Source organism: Mytilus trossulus, chromosome 10, assembly GCF_036588685.1.
Source record: "Mytilus trossulus isolate FHL-02 chromosome 10, PNRI_Mtr1.1.1.hap1, whole genome shotgun sequence".
NCBI classification, from domain to species: Eukaryota; Metazoa; Mollusca; class Bivalvia; order Mytilida; family Mytilidae; genus Mytilus; species Mytilus trossulus.
The window spans coordinates 51,089,882-51,103,634 of NC_086382.1; the positions used below are offsets into that span (position 1 = coordinate 51,089,882).

At 30.6% G+C, this 13,753-nt stretch overlaps 1 protein-coding gene across 1 annotated transcript in view; it reads left to right on the forward strand.

The window, feature by feature from the left end:
- LOC134687992 (uncharacterized) overlaps positions 1 to 13,753 on the forward strand; it is a 119,591-nt gene that overhangs the window by 48,201 nt on the left and 57,637 nt on the right. The window contains exon 14 of the mRNA XM_063548458.1: positions 237 to 403. Within this exon, the coding sequence (XP_063404528.1) occupies positions 237 to 403 (167 nt within the window). The remainder of the gene's footprint in view (positions 1 to 236; positions 404 to 13,753) is intronic.

The window sequence follows — 13,753 nt, forward strand, 5'->3', positions numbered from 1 at the left end:
TGAGCATTTGTCATTTTTTCATCTCTCCAGCTTCGTGTTAAGGTCAAGGTTAGTTTTGAAACTGAAAATGATTGTGAAAGTTGGGCATTCAAGTACTATGGACACATTCTTGTTACTTATAACTTGAAAACCAAATATGTTTTTTATGCAGTTACACTTCTCCATATTGTAAATACTGAAATGTACCTCAAAGTCAAAATTATAATTATTTAATGTATGTTTTCTTTTAATTTCAGGATCAATACATTTTGAAGATGCATATAAAGATGGTTCACATGCCTGCTGATGTGTTGTTTGAGTGTACCATATGTTATAAAAAGTTCACCAGGAAGGCACATCTAAAACGTCATCTCAGAATACATGAAGCTGAAAAACCATATAAATGTCCTCACTGTGAATATAGGTATGTAATAAGTCTACTGAAAAACCATATAAATGTCCTCACTGTGAATATAGGTATGTAATAAGTCTACTGAAAAACCATATAGATGTCCTCATTGTGAATACAGGTATGTAATAAGTCTTCTGAAAAACCATATAAATGTTCTCACTGTGAATATAGGTATGTAATAAGTCTACTGAAAAACCATATAAATGTCCTCACTGTGAATACAGGTATGTAATAAGTCTACTGAAAAACCATATAAATGTCCTCACTGTGAATATAGGTATGTAATAAGTCTACTGAAAAACCATATAAATGTCCTCACTGTGAATACAGGTATGTAATAAGTCTACTGAAAAACCATATAAATGTCCTCACTGTGAATACAGGTATGTAATAAGTCTACTGAAAAAACATATAAATGTCCTCATTGTGAATACAGGTATGTAATAAGTCTTCTGAAAAACCATATAAATGTTCTCACTGTGAATATAGGTATGTAATAAGTCTACTGAAAACCATATAAATGTCCTCACTGTGAATATAAGTATGTAATAAGTCTACTGAAAAACCATATAAATGTCCTCACTGTGAATACAGGTATGTAATAAGTCTACTGAAAAACCATATAAATGTCCTCACTGTGAATATAGGTATGTAATAAGTCTACTGAAAAACCATATAAATTTCCTCACTGTGAATACAGGTATGTAATAAGTCTACTGAAAAACCATATAAATGTCCTCACTGTAAATATAGGTATGTAATAAGTCTACTAAAAAAACATATAAATGTCCTCACTGTGAATATAGGTATGTAATAAGTCTACTGAAAAACCATATAAATTTCCTCACTGTGAATACAGGTATGTAATAAGTCTACTGAAAAACCATATAAATGTCCTCACTGTAAATATAGGTATGTAATAAGTCTACTAAAAAAACATATAAATGTCCTCACTGTGAATATAGGTATGTAATAAGTCTACTGAAAAACCATATAAATGTCCTCACTGTGAATATAGGTATGTAATAAGTCTACTAAAAAACCATATAAATGTCCTCACTGTGAATATAGGTATGTAATAAGTCTTTTTTTTACCATTCAAGTTATAAGAGCATTCAGGTTATATGAACAGATTTATTTAAGAATTGAATGCTTCTTTTTGTAACTTCACAGGGTGGTAAAAGGGTTGACCGAAGTTCATTTTGTATGAAGTGCTTAATTCTAAAAATGTGTGCATGGTCAATGCTTTTACAACCCTATGAAGTTACAAAAAGAGGCATTCAATACTTATAACTACATTTTTTAGCTAGGATCATGAAAACCCGATTTTTATCAAGTTTTTCTTCAAATTACCTGTGCACTAAGCCACTTTATTGTGGGACCTCTAATCATCATAAATGATAAATTTTATTGTGTAATGAAGTTCATTAAGGAATAACACGAGGTTGCAGCGTAACCAATCAGAATAACGTATTATAATGAAACATACATTTAATGTAATAATTTATGTAATTTCGATTTTAATCGTTTTTTGACGAGTTCACTTTAAAATAAACAGAATCAAAATCTATTGATTAAGAGTTTAGTATAGTAGAAATTTAACAGGATAGTACACTTGATGTAAACCTACTTGATGTCATTATTATGTAAGTAGTGACGTAACTGTGATGTATTACTTATACAGTACTGGTTTTGTTGACCCGTATGAAGTGTTTATATCATACTTCATTATAAGGTATCTCCAGATATTGATGTCAACAACCTGCTTTTATACAGATGTTCTTTTCTAGGTCTTATTTTGTTTCTTCATCAAATTTTTTTTGCAGATTTACTTTGCCATGTCAGACATGGGCATTTGTCATATCTGATCGCTACAGTACATATTTGTGTTGACTTCGCCTCAACTCCTCATCAGAATGAAATTGTTCTTTTTCAGAATCTTCATGTGACGTCATTATGCACTTCCTGTCTTTTAAAACTCAAACTACTGTAAGGGTTTAGGTGATCTTTGCTCACTATCATCTATTTCCTGTTTTGCTCATACAACATTGTCTTGGCAAAAAGAAACTTAGTTTTACTTTGACTTGCGCTCATTTCAACCTACATTTTTCATGTGTTGAAGGACCTTATACATGATGTTTAAACAGAATAGATTATGATGTAATGGATTGTAAACTACCTGTTTTTCTCATCTTTAAGATAGACAAAAATAGATATCAATTTTAAAGAAAAAAATTGCAGAATATGAATCTTGTCTATTTTGATAACAGAGCCGTATAAAAATTTCTGTTTGAAATTATGTTGAGAATAGAATAAAATATTTTAAAATGTCTAACCGACATTCATGATTAAAAGTACAAGTATAAACGCAAATAGCAAATAATCGATGAAAAATGTTAATAATATTGAAGTAAACAGAAAATATATTGTTTCCTTGAACTTTCTTGACATAAATTATTGACCCTGTGACCAGATTTTTTATGGTGAGTATATTAAGTTCATCTGTTTTATAATCAACAGGATGAATTTGCATCTAATATTTTCTGATGTTTCAGTATTTTTTGTTTTGTGGACTTTATTTTTGTATTCTGTGCAGTGTTTTGTGGACTTCATTTGGTTTACTCCTTGTTTTTCTATTTAGCCATGGTGTTGTCTGTTTAACATCAGCTAATGGTTTCTGATATTTAAATAAGCAAATGTGGTATAATTACAAGTATCCACCAAAGTTCAAATGAAGTCACTGTGGTAACTACCAAGTATAGGACACCAAAGATGTTCAACAATGAGAGTACAGTCCTTTATAGTCAGCTATAAAAAGTCCCAACATGAAAATTATGAAACAATTCCATTGAAAAAAAAATTACCAATAATAGCAAAACGATTGATGAAAAACAAATATGGCAGACATAAAACAATAACAATCATTGAACTGCAGGCTCCTGACTTGGAACAGGCACATAATGGATCATGGTAGAATTTTTTTTTTAGTTTTTTTTTAATTAATCATAGTTTTATTGCACTTTTGCTGTTAACAATTTACTCAATCTACAGCTTCGATTAAGTATCCCTTAAATTAGTCATTGAATATTTAGTGGAAAATATTCAATAAGTATATCTATAAAATTAGTTGTATTTATTACATACATTATAACAGTTCTACAGAGCACAATTTCATACAGAGTTAAACATGTTTGTGAGCACTCAACCCTACCCAATCTTGGACATTCTTTATTTTTTGTTCATGCTACATTTGTAGAAATTTTGAGACTTGAATTGAGGAATGTTTATAGATCTTGCCACACTTTTTTTACCATTTTTTTTTTAATAGAATAAAAGAACTGGTTTACTTTAAATCTTTGATGTTTGCACATTTAGAAACAAACATGGAACTAAAAGTTTTCTTTTGAATCATTTGAAGAAGAAAAAACAGCAACCATCTACTTAATTATTTGTAATTATTTGTTTCTGTAATGCTTTCTATTCTTTTTTATTCATTTTTTTCCTACAATCAAAACCATTTTTTTTTTTACATGGTTATAGAAAATCTGTTGTAACAAGGCATTATAATTTTCCTCTGGAGATATTGTATCAAGTCCCCCTAGATATGAATTAAATTTATAAAGCTGAAAATAACCACTAATTTTGAACCTTTACTCTGAATGCTAAATCTGATACAAGTGTATTACATAGAAATAGTGTAGTAGCATGACCCAAGCAGTTCATATCTGGGCCACACGTAAGTCCATCTGATCCAGGAAATATATTCAGTCCATTCAGCAATTTCTTATGTTTGAACATTTGACATGTCAAGTAGTTGTGGCGACACTGTCCTCAAGTGGGATTAATCTGTTTGGTCAATATGAGTTACTTCCCTTACACCAGGTCTGTCAAACATTTCACCATGGTGGAGAGAAAAGTAAAATTTGACATATATTATAGCTACCTTCATTTTTTGGTAAAAATGGTGCATTTTCTAAAGTAGATTTTTTGTCTGCAATTTTCTGAAATATGCAATAAATAGAAAATGAATGAGCTTTTGTTTTTGAATTAGCAGAAAGTGCAGATGAAATTTACCTGATGTCAATGTTTGTTTAATGCAGTATGATTGAGATGAAAATTGTCTAAATATAGATTTTAAAAGAGAAGTTACTGAAAAAGGGGTTGGTGACCTGCTTATTTTTGTTAATTTTATTATTTTGTGTTTGCTTGCAACTTGCACTTAAGTACAAATTTTATGAAAACAGTATTTTTTATTTCAAGTTTTATTTTAATTTATTTTCAACAAATTAGCATATTTGGATAAACTATATGCATGTAAAGTAATTTGTCTTCATCTTCGGCTGTTATACATACATGAAATTGATAAAACATTTGCTTTTGATGTGAGAAAAAGTGTTCTAATTAGGCCTTAAACTGCTGTCTTGCAGTTTTTATAGTCCATGTTATTTTTAAAAAAAATTTAAAAGTTCATTTAATTTGTAAAGGTATAAGATGTATATCATTTTTATTTTGTAAACGCTTTGGAAATGCCATAGAATTTGCTCAGAGAAAGTGACGTTGTGATACTTTTTGAGTCCTTTCACTTCCATTGTGCTGAGAAATCTATGCAGAATAGATCAAAAAGAAATCTTCAGTTCAGTTGAAATTGGATGAAAAATTGCTTCAATTGAAATTTAATTTGTCCATTTCAAAATTTTAAATTCCATATTTCTTTTCATGTAGTCAAAATTAAATTTTGAATAGAAAATGTATATTTAGTTTGGGAAAAAGCAGTTGAAAGCAGTTTTGTGTATTCTTTTTTCATTGCTGTAAATAGGTATATAAATGTCTGCTTGATGGATATCTTTTCTGTTTATGTAAAGTTGATAAATGCCATGCACCTTTAACCACACAAAATAATGAAGTTTGATTTGATTTAAATTTAATATTAAATCTTTTAATCTTTTTTATGCATATTTGAAATTATATATTTACATTTTTCTCAACAGGGGACTGAGTCGATAAGTATTTGTCAATATAAGATGGGGTACATACAACGTTGAGAACTGTACTTGTATCTTCCCCTAAAATTGTATGGTTTAATGTACTCATTATCTATTTAGACATGATTTCCTACAAAGGATATCATCAAGGGACGGACACCTTGCAAACCAATACAACGGAATGGACAAAGTTTTCATTGAATAGTTGGTGTATTGTAAAGGTTGATGAACCTTTTATCAATTTAGATGTGATTTTTGACAAAGAAATCATTACCTTTGGTTTTGAAAGAATGCAAGGGGTATCTCAGGTCACACTTGCCCTTCCCTAAATACAGGAAAATAGGTCTCATGTTACCACACTGACCACAATCTAATTACCACCTTCCATGTAAACTCGTTAGTTTGGACATTATCATCAACAGAGTGAAAACTTCTCCACAATGATGGGAAAATTACAACTTCACATGAAAATACTTTATTAATTATAATTCCAGTGAAATTAAAACAGGTTTCCTTTTAGTCAAGAACGGTACAAATATATTAAAGGTTATTCTCAGGTTAAGAAGATGTAAACAAACTTAAACTGTCTGCAAACAAAGGGATTCTTCAAACAAAAATCACCACTTAATAGGTCAGAAAATAATATTAAGCTATGATAATATTTTCTGTTAGGATTTTGTAATGTTAGAGACAGATAAATAACAAGTAAACACTGACCACACAGAATATTTTCATAATTGATAGAATTTTAATTTTTAAAAGTCTAACTTTATTTTTGTTTATTTTCAAATGAGCATTGATCTATGTATACAATGAAAATTTACAGCTACTTGTTATTTTTAAAGCAGTCATTGCTACATTCCTGGCCTCTTTTCCTTGAATGTGAAATTACCTAATACATCATTCGAGCATAAGTAGCACAATGGGTGTAGAATTAGGAGCAGTATCTGCTAACCTATCCAGATCACCTGAGATCAACCCCTATTTATTGGTGAAGGTCATTTTGCTCAATCTTTTGTTTTCTACTGAGTAATGTGGACTATAAGTTTGTCATTTTGTAGTTTTTTGCCTTTTTATTTTGTACTTTCTTCTATGACTTATGTTTTTTGTTTGTCCCTTTGGTGTAATCTTCTCTCTAGTTTTTGAACTTCCAGTTAGGTTAATTAAGTGTTAGCTCCATGAGAAAGGCCTCATTGGGACTTCGAGACAAAGAACAACAATTGAAACACAGCTCCTTTGCTTTTTGTCTGATCAACTAATGTAAAGTGACATTTTTTCATATATGTGTACAGTCATGTGTTGCATATGAATAAATAAATGATAGCAAGTGAAAAGTTTGATTTTAATCAGACTCGAATTTGTACAACATATCTTTCTTGTAATTTTTTTTTTGTCAGACTTTTTTTTCATTTTCTTATACATATATATTATATATTAGATTGAGTTTTCAAGTTAAGCCCTTCATGTTTGCTTCAAAAGGTTCTATAATAAGATGAGCAAACTCTCATTTAGTATTCACTACTTTTGTCAGACATAGATTTTATTATCCTTTAGTTGAAGTACTGTGGATTCATTCATTTTTGTGGGTTCCAATTTTTAGTGGATTAAGGAAACTTGAACTATTGTGGATGTTTGTTGTCATAGTTTTGTCAATGTCTGCCTAGCAGCCTTTAGAAAATTTGTAATTCATTTAACATTCAAAATTGTGGTTCACCGGTACCCACAAATTCCACGAAAGTTGGTCTCCAACGAATAATAATGAATCCACTGTATCATTCTATAATGTAAGAATTGTAGAAAATAATGACTTAGGCCAGAATATCTTTGGCAAAATCAGAACTTCATTGGTAGATATTTATTGTTTTTTTGGATTCAGACTTGTTTTAACCTATGAATATTTAAAAAATTAATGAAAAAAAATTTGTAATTAAAACAAATTCACACAAGATAACATGAATACCTTGTTTATTTTATTAGGTGTTTTTTTTCTGAGACCTAAGATTTTTGAAATCACAATGTCTAGTTTTCCACAGGAACTATTTGATTAATACTTTATTCCTTACATATGTGAAATCAATAAATGTAAGTTAGCATTTATAAACTTCCTGTTACTGACCACTGGTCTTCACTGACCAGTACTGACCTTTCATGTAATCAGGCCAATCTTCTCATTTCTGTCAAATTTCTCTCATTTTTACACTTCCTTTTTATGATATTTAGTATCAGATTTCTTTAATTAGATGGGAAATGTTTTGTTAGATGGAAAAAAAAACATTTTTGTTTCATACCCAAAACAAAGTTATAAATATACTTAAATTTTATTTTGGTATGGCTATAGGCCCTAGGGGTATATTTCATTGAGAATCTTATGATTCAGTATATTACAATATATATGTACCATTAAACCTGCTTCTTCTTAATAATCTACCAGTTTTAACTAACAGCACTTAAAGAATAAAGGATTATTGAATAATTATTGGCAAATAAAGTTTCTTATTTATATATATTGCAAGAGCTTGCTAGTGCAATATATATTCTATGCAATGTAACCCTTTTGTTGTATCCCAAAGTTTGAAAAGCAGTTTCAAACAATTTTTATGCTCCATTTATGGGCATTATGTTTTTCTGTCTGTACGTCTGTTCGTACATCCGTCTGTCTGTCCTGCTTCAGGTTAAAGTTTTTGGTCAAATCAACTTGAAACTTAGTATACATGTTCCCTATGACATGATCTTTCTAATTTTAATGCCAAATTAAAGTTTTGATCCCAATTCATGGTGCTCAGAACATGGAAAATGATAGTGTGAGTGGAGTATCCATGTACTATTAACTCATTCTTGTTTCTTTATGTGCCTCACTGTCCCGAGTCAGGACCCTGTAGTTAAGTGGTTGTTGCAGGTTCATATGAGTCAGATTTATAATTCATAAGTCATTATGTTATGAAGTAGACGTTTTCTGTATTGAATTTGTTAATATATTACTTTTTTTTTCATTGTTGAAGGCTGTATTGTTGCCTATAATTGCTTACATCCACTTTATTTGAATTCTTGTAGATAGCTATCTCATTGGCAATCATTTCACATCTATTTAATTTATTTTGTCACTAATTTGATGCTTTAATTATTTGCACTAGTGCAATGTACTATATGTCACTGCATACACTTTTGGTTAAGTTCAGTTTGAATATGTTGTCTCTGCATAACATTTTTTTGTTGTTCTGGATAGTATTCTACAAATAGAATTCATTCTAAAATATTATTAGTGAAGAATAGAGTATTTTAGTATTCAGCAAACATGCGTGGTAGATTGAACCATTAACCACAACATCAATAAAATCCTTCCCTCTTTGCCTGGTATTTCATTAGGATTTACCTGTTTATATTTCATTATCTCGGTCTCAGTGACCTAACAGCTTTAATGACTCCAATCATTTGGTTAATTTCAAAATAAATTCAGTAACCAGGATGGTATGCTTTTGTTCTATTACCTCTCAAAAGGTGGGTATGGGTAAAGATGTAAACATCTCTGATGTGGGTCTCTCCATAGCTTGTCACATCCAATTGTATAAAAGGAGGGGCAAACCACCCTGTATAGAAAACATGTATATTCCCTCTTAAAAGGTGACCAGGGTAGAGGTCCTTCCATAGCTTGTCACTTGCAAGTGTATAAATTGGTTAAAAAATAGGGCAAAACCTCCTGTCATGTATCATTCCTTCTAAAAGTTTGGTAAAGGTATCTCAATAGCTAATTGTCACTTCTAAATGTATGAATAACTGGTTCAACCAGATGCTCCGCAGGGCGTAGCTTTATACGACCGCAGAGGTTGAACCCTGAACGGTTGGGGCAAGTATGGACACAACATTCAAGCTGTATTCAGCTCTAAATTTGGATTGTGATTTAATAGTTGACACAGCATAGGTTTCTGACACAGAATGAATGTGTTCTAATGAACTTAAAATTTTTGTTTTCTCTTAGAGCAATTCACTATGCTGTTGAATATCAATACTCTCAAAAAAAATGTTTGAAGAAATTTTCTTTTTATTTATGAAATTTCAAATGAGAAAAATTGAACCCAATTTTTTAATCACATCCCCCTTTCCCTTATTCCAAAACTAATCTCAATTAAAATATTCTAATGGAGTTTGCAACAATAACTACTCATTTAAATACATCATAAAATATTAAGATATAAAAAAAACTGCTTGTTATCACTGAATGGTAAAGATTATTTAAATTTATCAGTTGGTAGTAAAAAGTGAATATACATTGTATATTGTATATAACAAAGATTTAAGTTGATTCTGGACAAAGAAAGATAACTCCAATTAAAAAAATTCTTGCAATAAGATATTTCTTGCTTACTATTCTGGACAAAGAAAGATAACTCTAATTAAAAAAAAAATGCTATTTCACAATATTGTGAAATTAGATATTTCTTGCCATTGCACAATACTGTGCAATTGAAAAGACTTGCTATTGCACAATACTTAATATAATAATTTTAGATCCTGATTTGGACCAACTTGAAAGCCCATAATCAAAAATCTAAGTACATGTTTAGATTCAGCAATATCAAAGAGGCCCAATAATTTATTTTTTGTTAAAATCAAACTTAGTTTAATTTTGGACCCTTTGGACCTTAATGTAGGCCAATTTGAAAATGGGACCAAAAATGAAGAATCTACATACACAGTTAGATTTGGCATATCAAAGAACCCCATTTATTCAATTTTTGATGAAATCAAATAAAGTTTAATTTTGGACCCAGATTTGGACCAACTTGAAAACTGGGCCAATAATCAAGAATCTAAGTACATTTTTAGATTCAACATATCAAAGAATCCAACCGATTCATTTTTTGTTAAAATTAAACTAAGTTTAATTTTGGACCCTTTGGACCTTAATGTAGACCAATTTGAAAACATGACCAAAAGTTAAGAATCTACATACACAGTTAGATTCGGCATATCAAAGAACCCCAATTATTCAATTTTGATGAAATCAAACAAAGTTTAATTTTGGACCCTTTGGGCCCCTTTTTTGGCCAAAACTCCCAAAATCTATACCAACCTTCCTTTTATGGTCATAAACTTTGTGTTTAAATTTCATAGATTTCTATTTACTTATACTAACGTTATGGTGCGAAAACCAAGAAAAATGCTTATTTGGGTCCCTTTTTGGCCCCTAATTCCTAAACTGTTGGGACCTAAACTCCCAAAATCAATACAAATCTTCCTTTTGTGGTCATAAACATTGTGTTTAAATTTCATTGATTTCTATTTACTTAACCTAAAGTTATTGTGCAAAAACCAAGAATAATGCTTATTTGGGCCCTTTTTTGGCCCCTAATTCCTAAACTGTTGAAACCAAAACTCCCAAAATCAATCCCAACCTTTCTTTTGTGGTCATAAACCTTGTGTCAAAATTTCATAGATTTCTATTTACTTAAACTAAAGTTATAGTGCGAAAACCAAGAAAATGCTTATTTGGGCCCTTTTTGGCCCCTAATTCCTAAACTGTTGAAATCAAAACTCCCAAAATCAATACCAACCTTCCTTTTATGGTCATAAACCTTGTGTTAAAATTTCATAGATTTCTATTCACTTTTACTAAAGTTAGAGTGGGAAAACTAAAAGTATTCGGACGCAGACGACGACGCCAACATGATAGCAATATACGACGAAAATTTTTTCAAAATTTGCGGTCGTATAAAAATGGGGCAGAGCCTCCTGTTTGGAAATCCTGTACAAGAAGAAGAACTTTTATTTCCAATTATGGGCCCCTAAGGGCATAAATGTCACAACAGTAATGTATATTCCTTCTCAAAAGATGGGTATGGGTTAGGGTATGGGTATGGGCTAGGGTATTGGTCTCTCCATAGCATGTGACTGGTATAAATAACAGGTTAAAAAATGGGGCAAAACCTCCTGTTTGGAAAACCTGTATCTTTAAAACAGTTCTCATTTAGTATGTATTTCACCACAGAACATAAAATGAGCTATGTTTTACATATATCTTACTGACAGATGAAAGTAAGATATGTTTAATGTTTACATTATATTGAATGATGAAACAGAATAGATGTTAATGATGACCACCTAAGTAATACAGGATATATACAATAAATATTTTATTGAATCCCCATTAAAACAAGTGGCTATGAAAAGATTAGGAACAGGCTGTACTTCTGTTTGTGTGGCCATTATGTCTTGAGCACTGGTTTATAGTTCACAAAAGTTATAGAAATTAAAATTTAAGATTATACTTTTCCATAAAGGTTGTTGTCCTGTCAGATTTCCAGCATACTTCCTCTGTTTTTATATTTTACAAATGTAAACAAACACTTGAGAGGTTATTTACCTTTTTTTCTTCATAAATTTTGAAATTTTTTCGTAACCACTTACCCAAGGAACTCTTGATTTTTTTTAGGGTTATTGATCTTATAAATTTTATTAAATAATACCATTCCATATCCTGTTTAATACATCTGGACTAAAGGTTAGAGGGTGTTGAACTCTTAAAGACTGAAAGTGTCCACTACTAATATTGATGAAAAGGCATTGTGAGATAAACCTAGTAACACACTTGCCAAAAACACAAGAGTTGGAAATTGCCGCTTTGTCTTCAAAAGTCTGCATTATCATTCTTTGCAGGCTGTGTAAAAAATGGTTAAGTATTTTTCAAGCTGTGGTCAAGACTATTTACCATTCTCCACTTCTAGCTTTTGTGTAAAGTTTCTACCTAATTTCTTTCACTTAGAAAACTTTCCACCTAAATTCTTTAACTATAGAAAATTTCAAGTTTATAATGTCTTGAGTTGGTTCTTTAACTAGATTGGTCAAACCAAAGACTTAAAAAGTATAAGTTGCATTGCAAAATGGAGAAATAAGAACACAGACTGGTTGGGATGCAGTTAATACCAGTTAATAGCATGTGTCTAGGTAGTGTTATATGTCTTCCTGCAGTTAGTGAACACCTTCTGAACTAAAATGCTGAAAATCTGGCTTAGCATGTCAACCATGTACATTGTAGGATTTATGATCATACACATACCTGCCAACTGTCACTATTTGCGGGGGTTTTCCCCCATGAGAGCCCATAAATGAAAATATTGAAAGAGCAATTTTGTCTTCAATTTTAAACCAAAAAATGATTTTTTAATGGCTACAGGCTTTAAAAAGTATGAAGAAGCCAAAAAAACAACATAAATATACATTTGAAGGTTTTTAGGACTATAAAATCCATCTTTCACGCAGAACCCCCATGGGCATTTTGAAAAGTTGGCAGGTATGCATACAGGTTTTTTTTAACGCATTAAATGAATAATATGCATGTAATATTTGCTACAAGACATTCAATATCTATCCATTTATTTTTATAATTATGTATAAGTCATTGGAGTAAAATTAGATCAATTTAGCCCTCTTTATACTTAATCAGATTTTGATTTGGACATTGTGTATTAAGTTAATCAGGTACAATCTTTCCTTTTGAAACAGCTTAGAGATTAAAGGGACATATGAAGTGTTTGATCACTATGACCTACATATCATACTTCATTGATGTGAGGGAATACTGCCTATTGTTGGGGACTAGTTTATGTGCATAGAGGTTGACTTGTTTAACACTCAACAGATGTCCTTCAAAAAAACACTGGTAAAATAACCTGCCTTTATTTAATTTTTAAACTCTTATTTTCTTTTCAATAGTTTAAATATGCACTTGAAATTCGGCGCAGTTCCCTTTCTTTTATCCACAATATTTGTTAAAAAAATCCAACCACAGAATCTATTTTTATTCATAACTGTATGAATGAAAGAATAAAAATTTGAATAAGAAAATAAGTGAGTCTCAATGATATATATTTGACTGTAAGCTATTTTGTGGTTTCATGCATCAGTAACATGAATTGCTGAACAAGGTTTTTATCTTGGTATTTTACATTTGTGGTTAGTTAGGAGTGAAATACTTGTTGTAGTAATATTACATATAAGAACAGAGTAAATCATTTTATTAAAACTTGACAGTGCTGATGTAGTCTATATTTTGAAATAACACCGTCAATAAATACCGTTAAATCGGTCACAAATTTGATGATGCAGATCTCCTGTATATTTTTCTACTTTATGTCATTTGCATTCCATAATAATACATGTACATGTATTTATCCACATTTTTTAAAAAAAGTTCAGTTTAATTGTGGACCAATTATTGGTATTACTCAGCAGTGATTCAGATTTCATTCTCATCTAGCAACTCTAGCTTCAATTGTCAATGTAGTACAAATGTACTTCATTTCATCAGCATGTTTTTTTCCCCTTCACAACCCCTTATAGTCCTACCCCCATATTGCTCTACTGTCACAAATATTGTTTTGATTCA